At 44.5% G+C, this 14,282-nt stretch overlaps 1 protein-coding gene across 3 annotated transcripts in view; it reads right to left on the bottom strand.

The window, feature by feature from the left end:
* WDR26 (WD repeat domain 26) overlaps positions 1–1,010 on the bottom strand; it is a 45,397-nt gene extending 44,387 nt beyond the window's left edge. Inside the window, exon 1 of one of the 3 annotated variants that reach the window (XM_070734344.1) lies at positions 80–1,010. In XM_070734344.1, the coding sequence (XP_070590445.1) occupies positions 80–441 (362 nt within the window). In that variant the 5' untranslated portion in view covers positions 442–1,010. The remainder of the gene's footprint in view (positions 1–79) is intronic. The other 2 variants (XM_070734346.1, XM_070734345.1) reach the window with 2 other exon arrangements.
* Positions 1,011–14,282: the final 13,272 nt, after the last annotated feature.

Below are 14,282 nucleotides of genomic sequence, written 5' to 3'. Positions count from 1 at the left end.
CCCCCAAAAAAACACATAAACATTCCTCAGGTTTAAGCCTACGCATCACTTGGGAGGCGGGATGGCTCGCCCCACTTACTTGAGGCCCAAACCGTGGAGGTGCTGCCCGATGAGCCGGATCACGTCCTCGTCGGATTGCGAAAGCCGCTTCTTCTTCTTCAGGGCGCTGCTGCCGACGCCGACGCCGCTGCCTCCCCCCATCTCAAGCGCCGAGCCGCCGGGGGCCGAGACCCCATTATTGACACTCGGGCCGCCGCCACCGCCGTCGCCGTTGTTGGCCGACGGCAGCAGCCCATTGGCGTGAGCCAACTGCTCCCCGGCGGTCAATCCCGACGAGGCCTCGCCGTTTTGGGCGTTGAGGCAGCCCAGATCCGGACCCTGTGACGACGACGGCGGCGGCGGCTGTTGCTGCTGACCCCCTCCTGCTCCGTTGGCCTGCATGGCGCTGCCGCTGGCTCTGACGGGGGTGGCAGCCGGGGGGGCGAGCCCGCAGGAGAGCGAGGGGGAGGAAGATGAGGTGAGGCCTGCTCTGCCCGCGGAAGCCCCGGGCTCTCCTGCTCCCTCCGCCGCCGCCGCCGGGGAAGCCCTCGCTTTCTTCCGCGGTGGCGGAGAGGCTCCGCCGGTGTCCGAGTCGGAGGAGGAGGAAGCGGAGGCCAGAGTTTCCTCGCCGAGAGCGGCCGTGGTGGGAAGCCGAGGGGGGGGAGTGAGGAAGGGGAGGAGGGGGATAGGGTGGGAATGGGGGGAGGTGGCGGGGTAAGGAACGGGGAGCTGTCCCTTCTCCCCGCGGCTCTGAAGACAGCAGCAGCCGCTGCCACCCCTTTCTACGGTCCCGCCGGAGAATGCGGCCCGAAACAGCCCCCCCGGCCGGCCTGGCAGCCCCAGGCGCGCAACCCGCTCCTCTCCACTAGCTGGTCGGTTTGTGCCTCTTCTGCCTAGCTGCAGCCTAATGGAGTCTGGGCCGGGACGTCACAGGAAATTCCTATACTGCCCCTTCACTCACTTCCGCCGCCGCCGCCTGGGGTAGGCTTCGAGCTGTGGAGACGGAGGAGTTCGGGACGGTCTCCACAGCACCACCCCCTGGGCGGGCGCAGACCCCACAGGCTCGGGGGGCTTTTGTCATAACACCTGCCCGGGGGGAGGGGGAGGGGGACCTGCTGATGATTCGCCTCAGATGCCCATATAGGGCGTAAAGGGGAAGGCTGCAGGTAGAAATGGCAACACACGTTTCGCTCACTTGGACCTCTTTCTAAAACAACAACAAAACAAAATATTCTTTTTCTGTAGCTCTGCAGTTTCAAATTTTGAAACGTCCTTCTGTATTATCCAGGTCTGATTTAATAATAATAATAATAATAATAATAATAATTTATTAGATTTGTATGCCGCCCCTCTCCGAGGACTCCTTCCATAATAATAATAATAATAATAATAATAATAATAATAATAATAATAATAATTCTTCACTGGCATAAGCCGGTGAAAGTGGCCCCAGTGGTCTGGCATGCTAGGCACAGTGCCAAAGAATCTCAGCGGACTTTGAAAAACATCAGAATTGACAAAATCTCCATCTATCAATTGCAAAAAGCCGCTTTACTGGGATCGGCAAACATAATTTGCCGCTACATCACGCAATCCTAGGTGCTTGGGAAGTGCCCGACTGGTGGTGAAATACGAAATCTAGCATAGTGATCTCATTTGCTGTGTTGTATTGATGATAATAATAATAATAATATAATAATAACAACAACAACAATCTTATGGATTCATAGTCTTAAGTATATTCCCTTTTAAGATACCAACTCCCTTGTGTGTTTTTTAAACTATCGCACACTGACATGGCTCCTCTCTGAAAATGGCATCTTTTTGTATTCACTGTAAATAAATATTGAGATGTTCTGTGGCGATATTTGTAAAAGAATGCATTGTTATATAGTTTTTCCAAAGTAGCCGAAGAACAACTTTCCCCCCTTTATTACCATCCTTGGTTAAAAAATCCCAAGCTATTCATTTGGTAGGTTAGATATGACAAGCTGTAGCAAGCCTGGCATAGCTGTAGAAAACGTCTGGTATTGCAGGAAAATTATAATATTGAGATTTTTAAAAATACAATTTTTAAAACACATTGGTAAAAGCTTAATATGGACCCTTCTGTTAGGGCAGATAAGTAATCTCAAGTATGTTTATTTCTTTAAAAATTAAATAATTGTATAATAGGACAGTTTACTTGATGTACTAAAGAAAGGGTGTCAAACTCACATAGTCACAGTGGTGTCACTTGATGTTTTAGGACCTTTTGCCCCTTCGCAAAACTGGGTTTGACAACCCTGCACTAAAATGTAATATAGTACCATATCCCCCCCCCCCCCAGAAATGACCATATTTTGTTCTACTCTCACCCACTACTACCTCACCCTGTTCATTAAATAGGATAAAAAGCTTATCTAACACTGTTGTGTAAAATCAAAAGTTGCCAGTTATGGAATATTTGACCTTGAGTTCCCAGAAGAAAGACAGGATATAAATTCAATAAATATAAATGAAACCAATTCTAGATTTACTTAATACAATTAGACTAAGGTATGATTTTTAACCACAGTGGGGAATAAAAAACTGCATGTGTTTTTATTCATCAGGTTGACTTGCTTAGTTTGTCCTGTCAGCCATAGTAAGACAAGCAGTGTTAGATCCTACTATGGTACTCAAGAGCTGGGCTGCTAAGGTGGAACAGTCCCATGTGCTCACCCCCATGACTGAGTGCTAGCGGAATCCAGTGCAATTATGCTACTGCACCTGGGTAGGTAGCAAAATCGCACACAGACATGCAGGTGCACCCATGGCACAATTTCGTAACCTGCCCAGGTGTGCTAGACTCAGAGCCACAGGGATGAGCACACGTCACTGTTCCACCTTAGCAGCCCACCTCTGGGTATTCAGGAACCAGCCTTCCTGTCTTTTAAGTTCTTTCGTTCCATTTCAAGCCAGGCTGATCCAGATTGGTTTGACTGTAGACACACACAGGCTTAGAGCATGGGAATGTTTACCCTTTTTAAGTATACAGGGCATACTCAAAATTAAAACTAGTTAGTACTTGCCTTTTCAGGCCTGTAACTGAGCACAGAGAACCATGAGCCAATCGGTACTCACTTACCTGCCAATTACTCAGAATATTATCCCTTTCCTGAGTATTGCACCTAAAAAGTACATCCCTTCTTAAACACAAGCACACACACAGAGAAAATTACTATGATTTATGTGATAAAATCTTATTTGCCTTTCAAGCTCCTTAGGCTGATTTAAATACTACTTTTTATGTTGATCCCATGCTATCATCCCACCACAGTAAAGTTATAGGAGGCACTAGGAAAGAAATGTCAAACTAAGTGTCCCTTATTGTTCTGTGAGCTCTCTGGTAGAATCCTCCCGAAAATGCACAGATACAATTTCAGACACACACACGTTTGAAAATTCAAAGCAATGTTATTTATACCGAAAATGCAAATAAACGAAGCACTCTTTTTGTATAGCAAAGAGCACTCGTCTCCAAATAAACTGGTCATTTGTACAAGTCTCTTATCAGTTCTGTGATATTTAGCTTGCAGCTGTGTGGCAATTCACAGTCCTTCTTTCAAAAAGTGAAACACACTTTGCTCTGGTTTAGTTTCAAAGCGGGGGGAAATCAGCACACAAAGGTCAACGTCAGCAAAGCAGAAACACAACCATCAGATAATCCTCCACAATGGCCAAAGCCACAGGCTGCTATTTATAGCAGCCTCACTAATTACCACAGCCCCACCCAACCACAGGTGGCCTCATTTTCTTTGATAATAATCTCTCAGTTGTTGCCTATGCATCGCTCTCCGCATGCGTGGCTGTATCATTAACTCTTGTTCTGAATCCAAGGAGGAGCTAGATAATTGATCTCCTTCTGAGCTGTCTGCCACACTCTCCTCCTCCCTGTCACTCATGTCTTCTTGGTCAGAGGAGCCTTCATCAGCAGTTTCCACCGGGAGCAAAACATGCCTGCAGCATGTGGATGTCTCCCCCACATCCACAGTCCTTGGGGCAGAAGCTGGACCAGAGCTAACCACAACACTTATAATACAGTTATAAAAATTAGGATCATTCTAGTAACCAATCTCCAGTGAGAAAACACAGACCAATGTAAAATTCAATGTAGCCTATGCTATAGCTTCTATAGAGGCAATTTCTGCTTAAAATGTTATTTCCGTATCAGTGAATAGAACACAATGGATACAGTAATAATTCAGTAATAATCACAATCAGATATGACTCACAGATTACATATTAACAAAGTTCGAAGAGACCTTGCAGGTTATCTAGTCCAACTCCTTGACCAAGCAGGAGGCTGCCTCTACCTAGGATCGAACTCGCAACCCCCTGATTGTGAGGCAAGAGCTCCACAGTACCTGGCCCACAACTTATTGTGGGCATCATTATTATGTATCCCTACCATCATTATTATGTATTCCTGGCATCATTATTGTGTATCCCTCTCTGGAAGAATCTGTAGTCAATCTAGCATTCTTTCCTTGCTGAGATTGACTGAATGCCTTTGGAAGTTTACAATAGGCCATGAATATATGCACAGCCTCTTATGTATTTCCTTACAGCTGGTATTGAGAGGATTACATTTTCCAATATTGGACATATAAAAAGTTAATGAATGATCATATATAATAAGTTACCATTGATAGCTTATTTATTAATTTCTTTATATTTTAAAGGTACCGCTATGCCTGAAAAATATAGTAAAATATTAAACAACTTCACATGTGACGCAATAATATGCACAAGGAAGATATTATAATAAAATTCCAGGCATTATCCAGTTGATAGCTATTCTCCTCACAAAACATGTCTGTCTGACAAAGAATTAATGATTTGTTGACTCTTTATTGAGTGAAAAAGAATATAAAAGATGTCAATATATAAATTCCACAGAATATATAGTAAATGTGTTCTGTTATGTGAGTTGCTAAATGACGCTTGAACTACCTAGCCTTGCTGAAAATTCAGAATTGTACAGGATATGTAGACAAGAATGCCTCCTATTTGTAACCCTTTTGTATTTTCCTACCACATTCCCATTCTTTCTCCATTCCAGAAATGATCTATTAAAAAAGAACAAAGAAGGAACACTGACAAAATGCTATAATTCTTGTGTAATCCTGGTTGTTCTAATTTCCAAAATACTACAAGCACTGCCACATCGCCAGCATTTCCACACTTTAATTCCTTACAAAGCAGTTTGAAACTACATGAAAGGAAATTAATCCAATCAGTCTCCTGTTCCAGTGTCACTTTTATCCCATAGAAAAAGAGAAAACAAAACAAAGCAGGTCTAGGACTCTCTCCTCTCATGCTTTCCGCTATATGTATTTGCACGAATTTGGTGGGTAGGAAGGGCTACAATGAGAAGTTATGCAAGGAAAGTTTTTATTTGCAACAAATACCAGTAGAAGGTTTATCTTTTCCAAAGGCTTCCAAGCTGCTTTGCTATCATTTCTTTATGTTTAAGAACCCAGGTAAGTTGTGAAGGTAAAATATAGTATATCAGCAATTTTGTCATATGTTAGTTTCCTGAATATTTCTACCAGAGGTGGGTTGCTCCCAATTCAGACTGGTTCTTTAGAACCAGTACAGTAGTGGGAATTTTCCCCCATGAGCTGAACTGGGAGTGATCACTGGTTGGCCACGCCCCTGAACCGGTTCTTTTGGCGGCACCATAGGAGCTGCCATATTGTTTTTGGCTTCTGCACCTGCCCAGAAGCTTGTTTTTTTGGCACTATGCATGCACGCACAATGTATATGTGCCAACACAGCACAGAAGGAAGCAAACCGGTGGCAAGGTAAGTTACAACCCACTCCTGACCTCTACCCAATGTTGACTTGCTGCAATGGTTGTGGGATGTGTGTTTGGGTGAATCAGCAGATTATCAGTTCTAACCAATATTAAGAAAGGAATATTTATTTATTTATTTATTTTATTATTTAGATTTGTATGCCGCCCCTCTCCGCGAACTCGGGGCGGCTCACAACAAGGCTGAATATAATGCTAAAATCCTGGAAATGGGGGGGAGATAGGGGAGAAAGAGGCACTAATGAATAACTTAAGCTCCAGAAGGTGACACAAAGCAAGGATGTCCACCAAGAGAGAAATTGGCTGTCTGCAGCAGGGATGTCACAACTTTCCCCCCCTCGCTAAACCAGGGGTGGGCGTGGCCAACGCATGACACATCCGGCCTGCAGGCCGCTAGTTTGAAGGCCCCAGTTTGCAGCATTTTTTTAGGAAAGTAGAGCAGTGTTAAAAATAAACTAATTCAGCTTGTCAAACAGACTTTGGGATTGGTCTAGTTTGTATTGATCTCACAAAGTGGACCAAACCACTGGTGAAGAAAGCCCTATGCCTAAACAAGATACAGCTAAAATTAGCCTGCCTGGATCATACATCATTTCAATATTGGTTCGCTTTAATCTTGATAAATATTTTATTAATATTTAATATTTTAAATATTAAATACTTTCAGATTTGTAGAATATGCACAGTTTCAAACAACACTAAACACCATTTATTAACTATAGTGGCTTGGTTCACTTAACATAAGGCAGAATGTGGCTTGCTTAATTTTAGCTTAGAATATGGTGTATACCCTGTCATCATAGAAACCTAAAACCTAAAAACCCAGATATATAGTTGAGATGAGCAAAATGTTTGTAGCAGGAAATGCACTTATTTTTTGGGGAAAAGTGGATATTTGATAAGCCTGCAATCACAATATTTTTTCTGTTGTATATTTAGGATAGTCTTTTCTTACATCTCTTCCTGTTGTTTTTCCCCCCACTTATAATAAAACTAAACATGGGCCTTTTGAATAATTTTTTTAAATGGGATAATATTATTTCTCTTCAGCAAATATTCTAATACAGTTTTTATATAATATATTTTACTGTGCTTTGTCTAATCTCACTTTATAAAATATGATGTACTGTGGTCTTCTTAAATAATAGAACTTCAGGGACTAGCCTAGACAGTTGCCAGGAATTAAAAACTTACTTAAAGGCACACAATCTTAAATAATACTTTCAATCTCAATGGAGTGCAATTGTCTTTCTCATTTCCACCAATCTATTATTGTGGGTAGCAATCACAGCCATGATGTGTTGTCTACATTATAAAAGAGATTTGTCTTTGGATTTGGAACACTATAAATATAAGACTGTCTTATATCACATTGGCTGATGCAACAAGCATTATCTGTACTTTAATCACAATAATATATAATATATAGTCATATTACAATAATTTTCTTATACAATGAATAGTGCATCCAAATATTTAAAAAACATTCCATTTATTATTGGATATGCCAATAATACTCACCAAAGTAGCTTTCTATTAAATTAATTATTTGTGCTACTTTACTTTTTTAATTTAATGATGTTTATGTCAGCATTCTGGAAGAATCTAACTCTAATTAAAAACTCCAAGACAAACATTTTCTCAAAGTTTCCATGTATTATACTGGCACATCTGGGAAAATCCAAATCTAAGAGTTCCAAGTTTTCCGTCAGAAAATCAAAACTCCAAATCCAGCCCCTGCACCTATCAGCCCATCACATGGTCCAATCGCAACCCATCCCAATTCAAGACAGCACTTCAACCACTTCTCCTCCAAGTGCAGAGGTACCATGACCTTGATTGAAAAGATGCATGGTACTCACAATGATGCATGGAACTCACTATCAGACTCTGTGGTATCATCACCTATCCCCTAAAACTTTACTCTTAGACTATCCACTGTTGACCTTTTCCGATTCCTAAGAGGTCAGTAAGGGGTGTGCATAAGGGGACCAGAGTGCCTTCCATCCCCTGTCCTAGTGTTTCTCTTTTACTAGTATCATGTATATAAATATTATTATACCTCTGTATACCATCAATATGTACTTAACAAAACAAATAAATAAAATAAATAATTAATAAGAATGCTATTACCCTGTTTCCCCGATAGTAAGACACCCCCGATTGTAAGACGTATCGGGGGTTTCAGGGGGGTCGGCTAATATAAGCCGTACCCCGAAAGTAAGACATATGTCTTACTTTCGGGGAAACACGGGGGTATTGCCGGGGGGAGGAGCCCGATGACGTCGCTTCCAAGCTCCCCACGCGCCCCTCGCCTTCACCTCACCGCGGCACCACCGCCTCTTCCCCGGTTTGGCAAAGCGAAGGACGGCGCTGGTCCGAAGCGAGCCGAGCGGGCGGCGGCTTGCAGCGAAGGCGCTCGTCCCAGCAACCGAGTCCTGCCGAGGCTCGGCTGCAAGCGGCCAGCGAGGCCGACCAGCTCCGAGGCGAGCGGCCGGAGCTGCGCCCTCCTTCGCCCGCCTCCTTTCCGGCAGGAAGGTGGGGCTGCCCAACTGCGCAGAGCGGCTCCTCCCCTCCAGACACATGCTTCCCCGACACGCATCTGTGACGCCACTTGGAGCCCTGAGGTTGAACTTGGAAAAGGGCTCACGAGGCTCCTGTCCCGCGGCTGCCCTTCTGGACTCTGGGGAGATGCCTTCGGGAACGCGACCCTTTCAATTTTTTTCCAATGTAAGACATACCCCGAAAGTAAGACGTAGTGGGGCTTTTGGGGGTAAAAAGAAAGTAAGACACTGTCTTACTTTCGGGGAAACACGGTATGTATAACTCCACTCCCTCTACTAAATCTGCCCTCCTAGTTTTCCACGCACAAGAATGTGGTACTATGGAAGTTTCCGCAGTTAACATGGCTTCCAAAGCTGACAGTTTATTTAGTATCAGCAAGATAATAGGTATCACATTACTTCTACTATAAGATAAGAGATCGTGAGTTATGATGTCATTGATATCATACCCATAAATTAAAATATATTCAGAGAGTTGCTATATGTATCACTAGTCACATTGCAATATAGTCGCACCATGTGACTAAAAGAGTTTGGGACATTTTAGCTTCCTAGACAGCATTCTCCCTCTCAGTCATGCGGATGTCTATATCTACAAAAATCAACGTCACGCAGGCAACAGTATTGGCAATTTTCTAGAAACAAAATATGGACTTGAAGAAGCAGGATAGGAACAGTATTGACTTTGATGTTGGAGAAGATTCCTGAGAATAACGGAATAACAAAGTTGGAAGCAGTGATGGGTTACCAAAAATTTTACTACCACACTGTGGGCATGGCTTATGCATTTTGTTTCAACATCTTTCGGTGCAAATTGGGTGCTCTGGGGTGGAGCTCCAAATTTTGCTACCGGAACAGCATTCCTGACCATTCCTGTAGGAGCCCATCACTGGTTGGAAGGGACTTGAAGGTATTCTAAGCCAACCACCTGCTCACGGCTACACAAGAAAATAACAAATGCATGTAGAACAAATCAAGGTTCTCTCTTGAGGCACAAATGACCAGATTCAAAAGATCAAATTTTGGCTCCCTTGAGTAGTCTATTAAACTGAGAAAAGTGGAGGGAGACCACCAACAAAATGGATGGATTCAGATATAGTGCACTGTTGAAAGATCTGAAGCAATGATTCAAGGTTGACTCAGCCTTCCATCCTTCCGAGGTGAGTAAAATGAGGACCCGGATTGTGGGGGCAATATGCTGGCTCTGTTAAAAAGTGCTATTGCTAACATGTTGAAAGCCGCCCTGAGTCTAAGGAGAATGGCGGCATAAAAATTGAATTAATAAATAAATAATAAATAAATGATGGGTTTCTGCCAGTTCAGACCAGTTTGCCCGAACCAATGGTGGGAATTTGTCCCCACTCGCCAAACCAGCAGCGATGGCCAGCTGACCCCACCCCCAAACCGATCCTCCAGTCACTGCTCCTTGAAAGCATCTGGCAAATAATCCATTGCGCATGTACAGAGGGTCATTTGTGTGATGTGATGTTGGAGAGAGAGAGAGAGAGAAGCAAGAAAAATGCAAATTGGTAGGGAAGGTAAGTAGAATCCACCCCTGATCTGAAGGACTAGGTTGGGACAGACTTTCCTGGGGGAAAAATCTGTGTATGTGGTCGTTAAATATTGATTTGAGAGTGTATCATCATTGTTTGTTTGTATGGGTTTTTTTTTATTTAAATTACACAATATTATACATCAGTTATTGAAGTCACAAATTTACTTTTATTTTGAAAGCTAATTTTAATTTTGTTCAGTTAGAACTTAGAGAAATATTGTTAAATTATGTTTGAAAGGTATATATTCAAAGAAAAGGAAGTACGCCTAATTCTTTAGTATGATACACTAGCTGTAATGCTGCATCATCTAAAAGCATCAATTAAGTTTAATTATCACAACCTGACTTGTTTGTCCTGATATTATAATGCTTCCTTGCACTATATTTAGTTACATATTTAGAACCTCCGGATTTGAATAATTTTGCTTTTTCAGCTTTATAAAGAAGATATCTAACCTAATCTCCAAGTATCTCCAATATTTAACAAGAGATCTAATAAAAAATAAAAAACTAAAACAATATGTAGGCTTTGTTTTAAATTTATATATGGCTATAATTGGGAATAATACCATGAAAATAATCGAAAGGAACTTTCTCCTTGCCGTTACATAACTGGGTCTAAAAAGTGGCTAGATTAGGAACTACTCTGCATATGAAGAAGCAAGGGATAAAAAGCAAATATTCAAACTGTCCTGGATGAAAGACTAATTGATGAATACTATTTACCTACCCATATCTTCTAAACCAGAAGCAAAGAATTGACAACGTTCTTCCCTTCTTTTCTCATAGACCTGCTGTTCATTTACACACTTTCCCTCTCTCCTCCTCTTACAGTCTTATTCATACCATTGGAACTTTCATTTAATTTACTTTTTTCTAAGATTAACAAGGGGACTGTGTTGTGTAAAGGTTCTTTGCTTTCCAAGGACTGGATACACCACAGCATAGCGAATCCGTACACAATGCTTTATTGCAGCACACAGCTTCTCTAATAACAGGCTATTGCTCTAGGTCAGCTCCACCCTTTTAGGTTTGGCAAGATGATGCTACCACATAAACATGTTTTTAATGTCAGTCCTTTATACTCAGTATTTCTATATTCAGTTCAAACAAGTCTCAAAATTTATTTCTTATTTATTTGTTTATTAGATTTCTATGCCGCCCTTCTCACAGTGACTCAGGGCGCCTTACAATATAGATTTGTGTATACAAATATATACACAACTGCTGTCTTTCTCCAAAGTTAGGATGAAATACAGTAATAGTATGGTTTCTCTGTTTCCAGTGGTTACAGAGCTCTTGGCAAAGCTCCAAGTTCAAGGTAGGACTCCCATCAGGATATGCATGGTATGTCTGTATGTATGTTTGGTTTTTATAATAATGGTTTTTAACTGTTTTTAGTATTGGATTATTATTATACAGTGATCCCCCGATCATTGCGAGGGTTCCGTTCCAGGACCCCCCGCAACGAGCGGGTTTTCGCGAAGTAGCGCTGCGGAAGTAAAAACACCATCTGCGCATGTGCAGATGGTGTTTTTACTTCCGCAGCGCTAGCGAGGAGCCGAAGATTGGGGGCGGCGCGGGTGTTTTAAAACGTCGCCGCCGACATGGGGGGCTCGCTAGCACCCCCCTAACCCGGGTTGGGGGTTCGGGGGGGTGCTAGCGATCCCCCCATGTCGGCGGCGACGTTTTAAAACACCTGCGCGGCTTTCCAATGAGTCCCGAAGACAAACGTCAAACTTCCGCGTTTGTCTTCGGGACTCATTGGAAAGCCGCGCGGGTGTTTTAAAACGTGGCCGCCGACATGGGGGGCTCGCTAGCACCCCCCCGAACCCCCAACCCAGGTTTGGGGGGGTGCTAGCGAGCCCCCCATGTCGGCGGCGACGTTTTAAAACACCCGCGCGGCTTTCCAATGAGTCCCGAAGACAAACGTCAAACTTCCGCGTTTGTCTTCGGGACTCATTGGAAAGCCGCGCGGGTGTTTTAAAACGTCGCCACCGACATGGGGGGCTCGCTAGCACCCCCCCAAACCCCCAACCCGGGTTTGGGGGGGTGCTAGCGAGCCCCCCATGTCGGCGGCGACGTTTTAAAACACCCGCGCGCCTTCCCAACTGAGCCCTCAAGCCAAGCGCCAAAGGCGAACTTCTGCGCTTGGCTTGAGGGCTCAGTTGGGAAGGCGTGCGGGTGTTTTAAAATGTCGCCGCCGACATGGGGGGCTCGCTAGCACCCCCCCGAACCCCCAACCCGGGTTTGGGGGCGTGCTAGCAAGCCCCCCATGTCGGCAGCGCCGTTTTAAAACACCCGCGCGCCTTCCCAACTGAGCCCTCAAGCCAAACGAACCCGGGTGGCCGGGCGAGCAGCGAGCGAACGGCGGGTGGCCGGGCGAAGGGCGGGCGAGCAGCAAACGGTGGGCGAGCGGGTGCTGGGGAGGGCTTCTCGCTCTCCCGCCAGCAAGAAGGGGAGCGAACGGCGTGGGCAGGCTGCGGACAAGCCGTTCGCTCGGGCCGCCTCCCAGCTGAGTACTCAGCTGGGAAGTGGCCCGAGCGAACGGCGTGGGCGGGAGAAGGGTGCGCGAGCCGCGGGCGCGCGGGCAGGCAGGCTGCGGACAAGCCGTTCGCTCGGGCCGCTTCCCAGCTGAGTACTCAGCTGGGAAGCGGCCCGAGCGAACGGCGTGGGCGGGAGAAGGGCGCGCGAGCCGCGGGCAGGCAGGCTGCGGACAAGCCGTTCGCTCGGGCCGCTTCCCAGCTGAGTACTCAGCTGGGAAGCGGCCCGAGCGAAGCGGCAGCAGCGAGGAGTTTGCGTGGGCGGTGGGGAAACTCCTCGCTGATGCCCGCCAAGAGGGGGAAGACCTAGGGAAGCCGCCCAGCAGCTGATCTGCCCGGCGCCATCTACGCATGCGTGCCCATAGAAAAAAAAGGGCACGCATGCGCAGATGGTGTTCTGACTTCCGGGTTCAAAAATCGCAAATTAGCCTGTTCGCAATGGTCGGGGACGCAATAACCGGGGGATCACTGTATGTTGTTTTATTATTGTTGTTAGCCGCCCCAAGTCTGTGGAGATGGGCGGCATACAAATTCAATAAATAAATAAATAAATAAATAAATAAATAAATAATAAATAAGTATGCTGTTTGCCATAGTTTGTGATGAATGATAGTCCCCTTGCCTGCTTGTGATAGCTGTCAATCTCCAGAAATCGCCTTCCTTTCCTTATCTGTATGCCATTTGTTTATCACCTTTCCCCACTTTTCCACTCTGACTTAGCATTTGTTTTTTGTAAGCTAAGGGTTTGGTGGGGATGAGGGTGCCTCTGGACACCTGCATGTCCTTGAAAATTCCAGGATGTGACTCAGTTGCCAAAGGCAGCTGCAAAGCCAGCCTGGATGCCTGTGAGTATAAATGTATGAATACATAAGAACATAAGAAGAACCATGCTGAATCAGGCCAAAGCCCATCGAGTCCAGCATTCTGTGTCACACAGTGGCCCACCAATTGTACATGAAGATCTTGAGCAGAAGGAGAAGGCAAAACCCTCCCTTTCCCTTGACCCCCAATAAATGGTACTCAAGGGAATCCTGCTTGCCTCAACCAACATAGAGGCGGCATATGGACATCCATTTCAATAACCACTGATACATCTTGGCATCCATGAATCTATCTAATCTTGCCTTGAAGCTATCAAGGCTGACAGCTGTCACGACCTCTTCTGGAAGCTAATTCCATAAACCAACGACCTTCTGGGTGAAGAAATATTTCCCTTTATTTGTCCTCACTTTCTTACCCATGAACTTTAGGGAGTGCCCCTTCATTCTAGTATTGTGTGATAGAGAAAATAATTTTTCTCTATCCACCTTTTCTATCCCATGGATGATTTTATACACTTCGATCAAGTCCCCCTTAAATGCCGTCTTTCAAGGCTGAAGAGATCAAGGCATTGCAACCTGGTTTCATAAGGGAGGTGCTCCATTTCCTTGATCATACTTGTTGCCTTTTTTTGCATCTTTTCCAGTTCCATTATATCCTTCTTGAGGTTTGGTGACCAGAACTGTACACAGTACTCCAACGTAGGTATGAGAGAAGTAGAGATGACCAAAACTCAGCACTTACTTCTGGTTTTCAGCAAAACCACACAATAGCAAATGATGGCTTTGCTCAACAACTGCAGAGTTTGCTTAAACACTGCCATTAAAAAAAACTTTCATAAAATACAACTGCTTAATTACACTCATAATTCAAGGACTAGCTATATTTTTAACCATTATATTGTTCTTTGTTCAGTGAAA

Source organism: Erythrolamprus reginae, chromosome 1 (assembly GCF_031021105.1).
Source record: "Erythrolamprus reginae isolate rEryReg1 chromosome 1, rEryReg1.hap1, whole genome shotgun sequence".
NCBI classification, from domain to species: domain Eukaryota; kingdom Metazoa; phylum Chordata; class Lepidosauria; order Squamata; family Dipsadidae; genus Erythrolamprus; species Erythrolamprus reginae.
The sequence above is the reverse complement of the archived record's forward strand: the minus strand, read 5'-3'. Positions and strand labels throughout refer to the sequence as shown.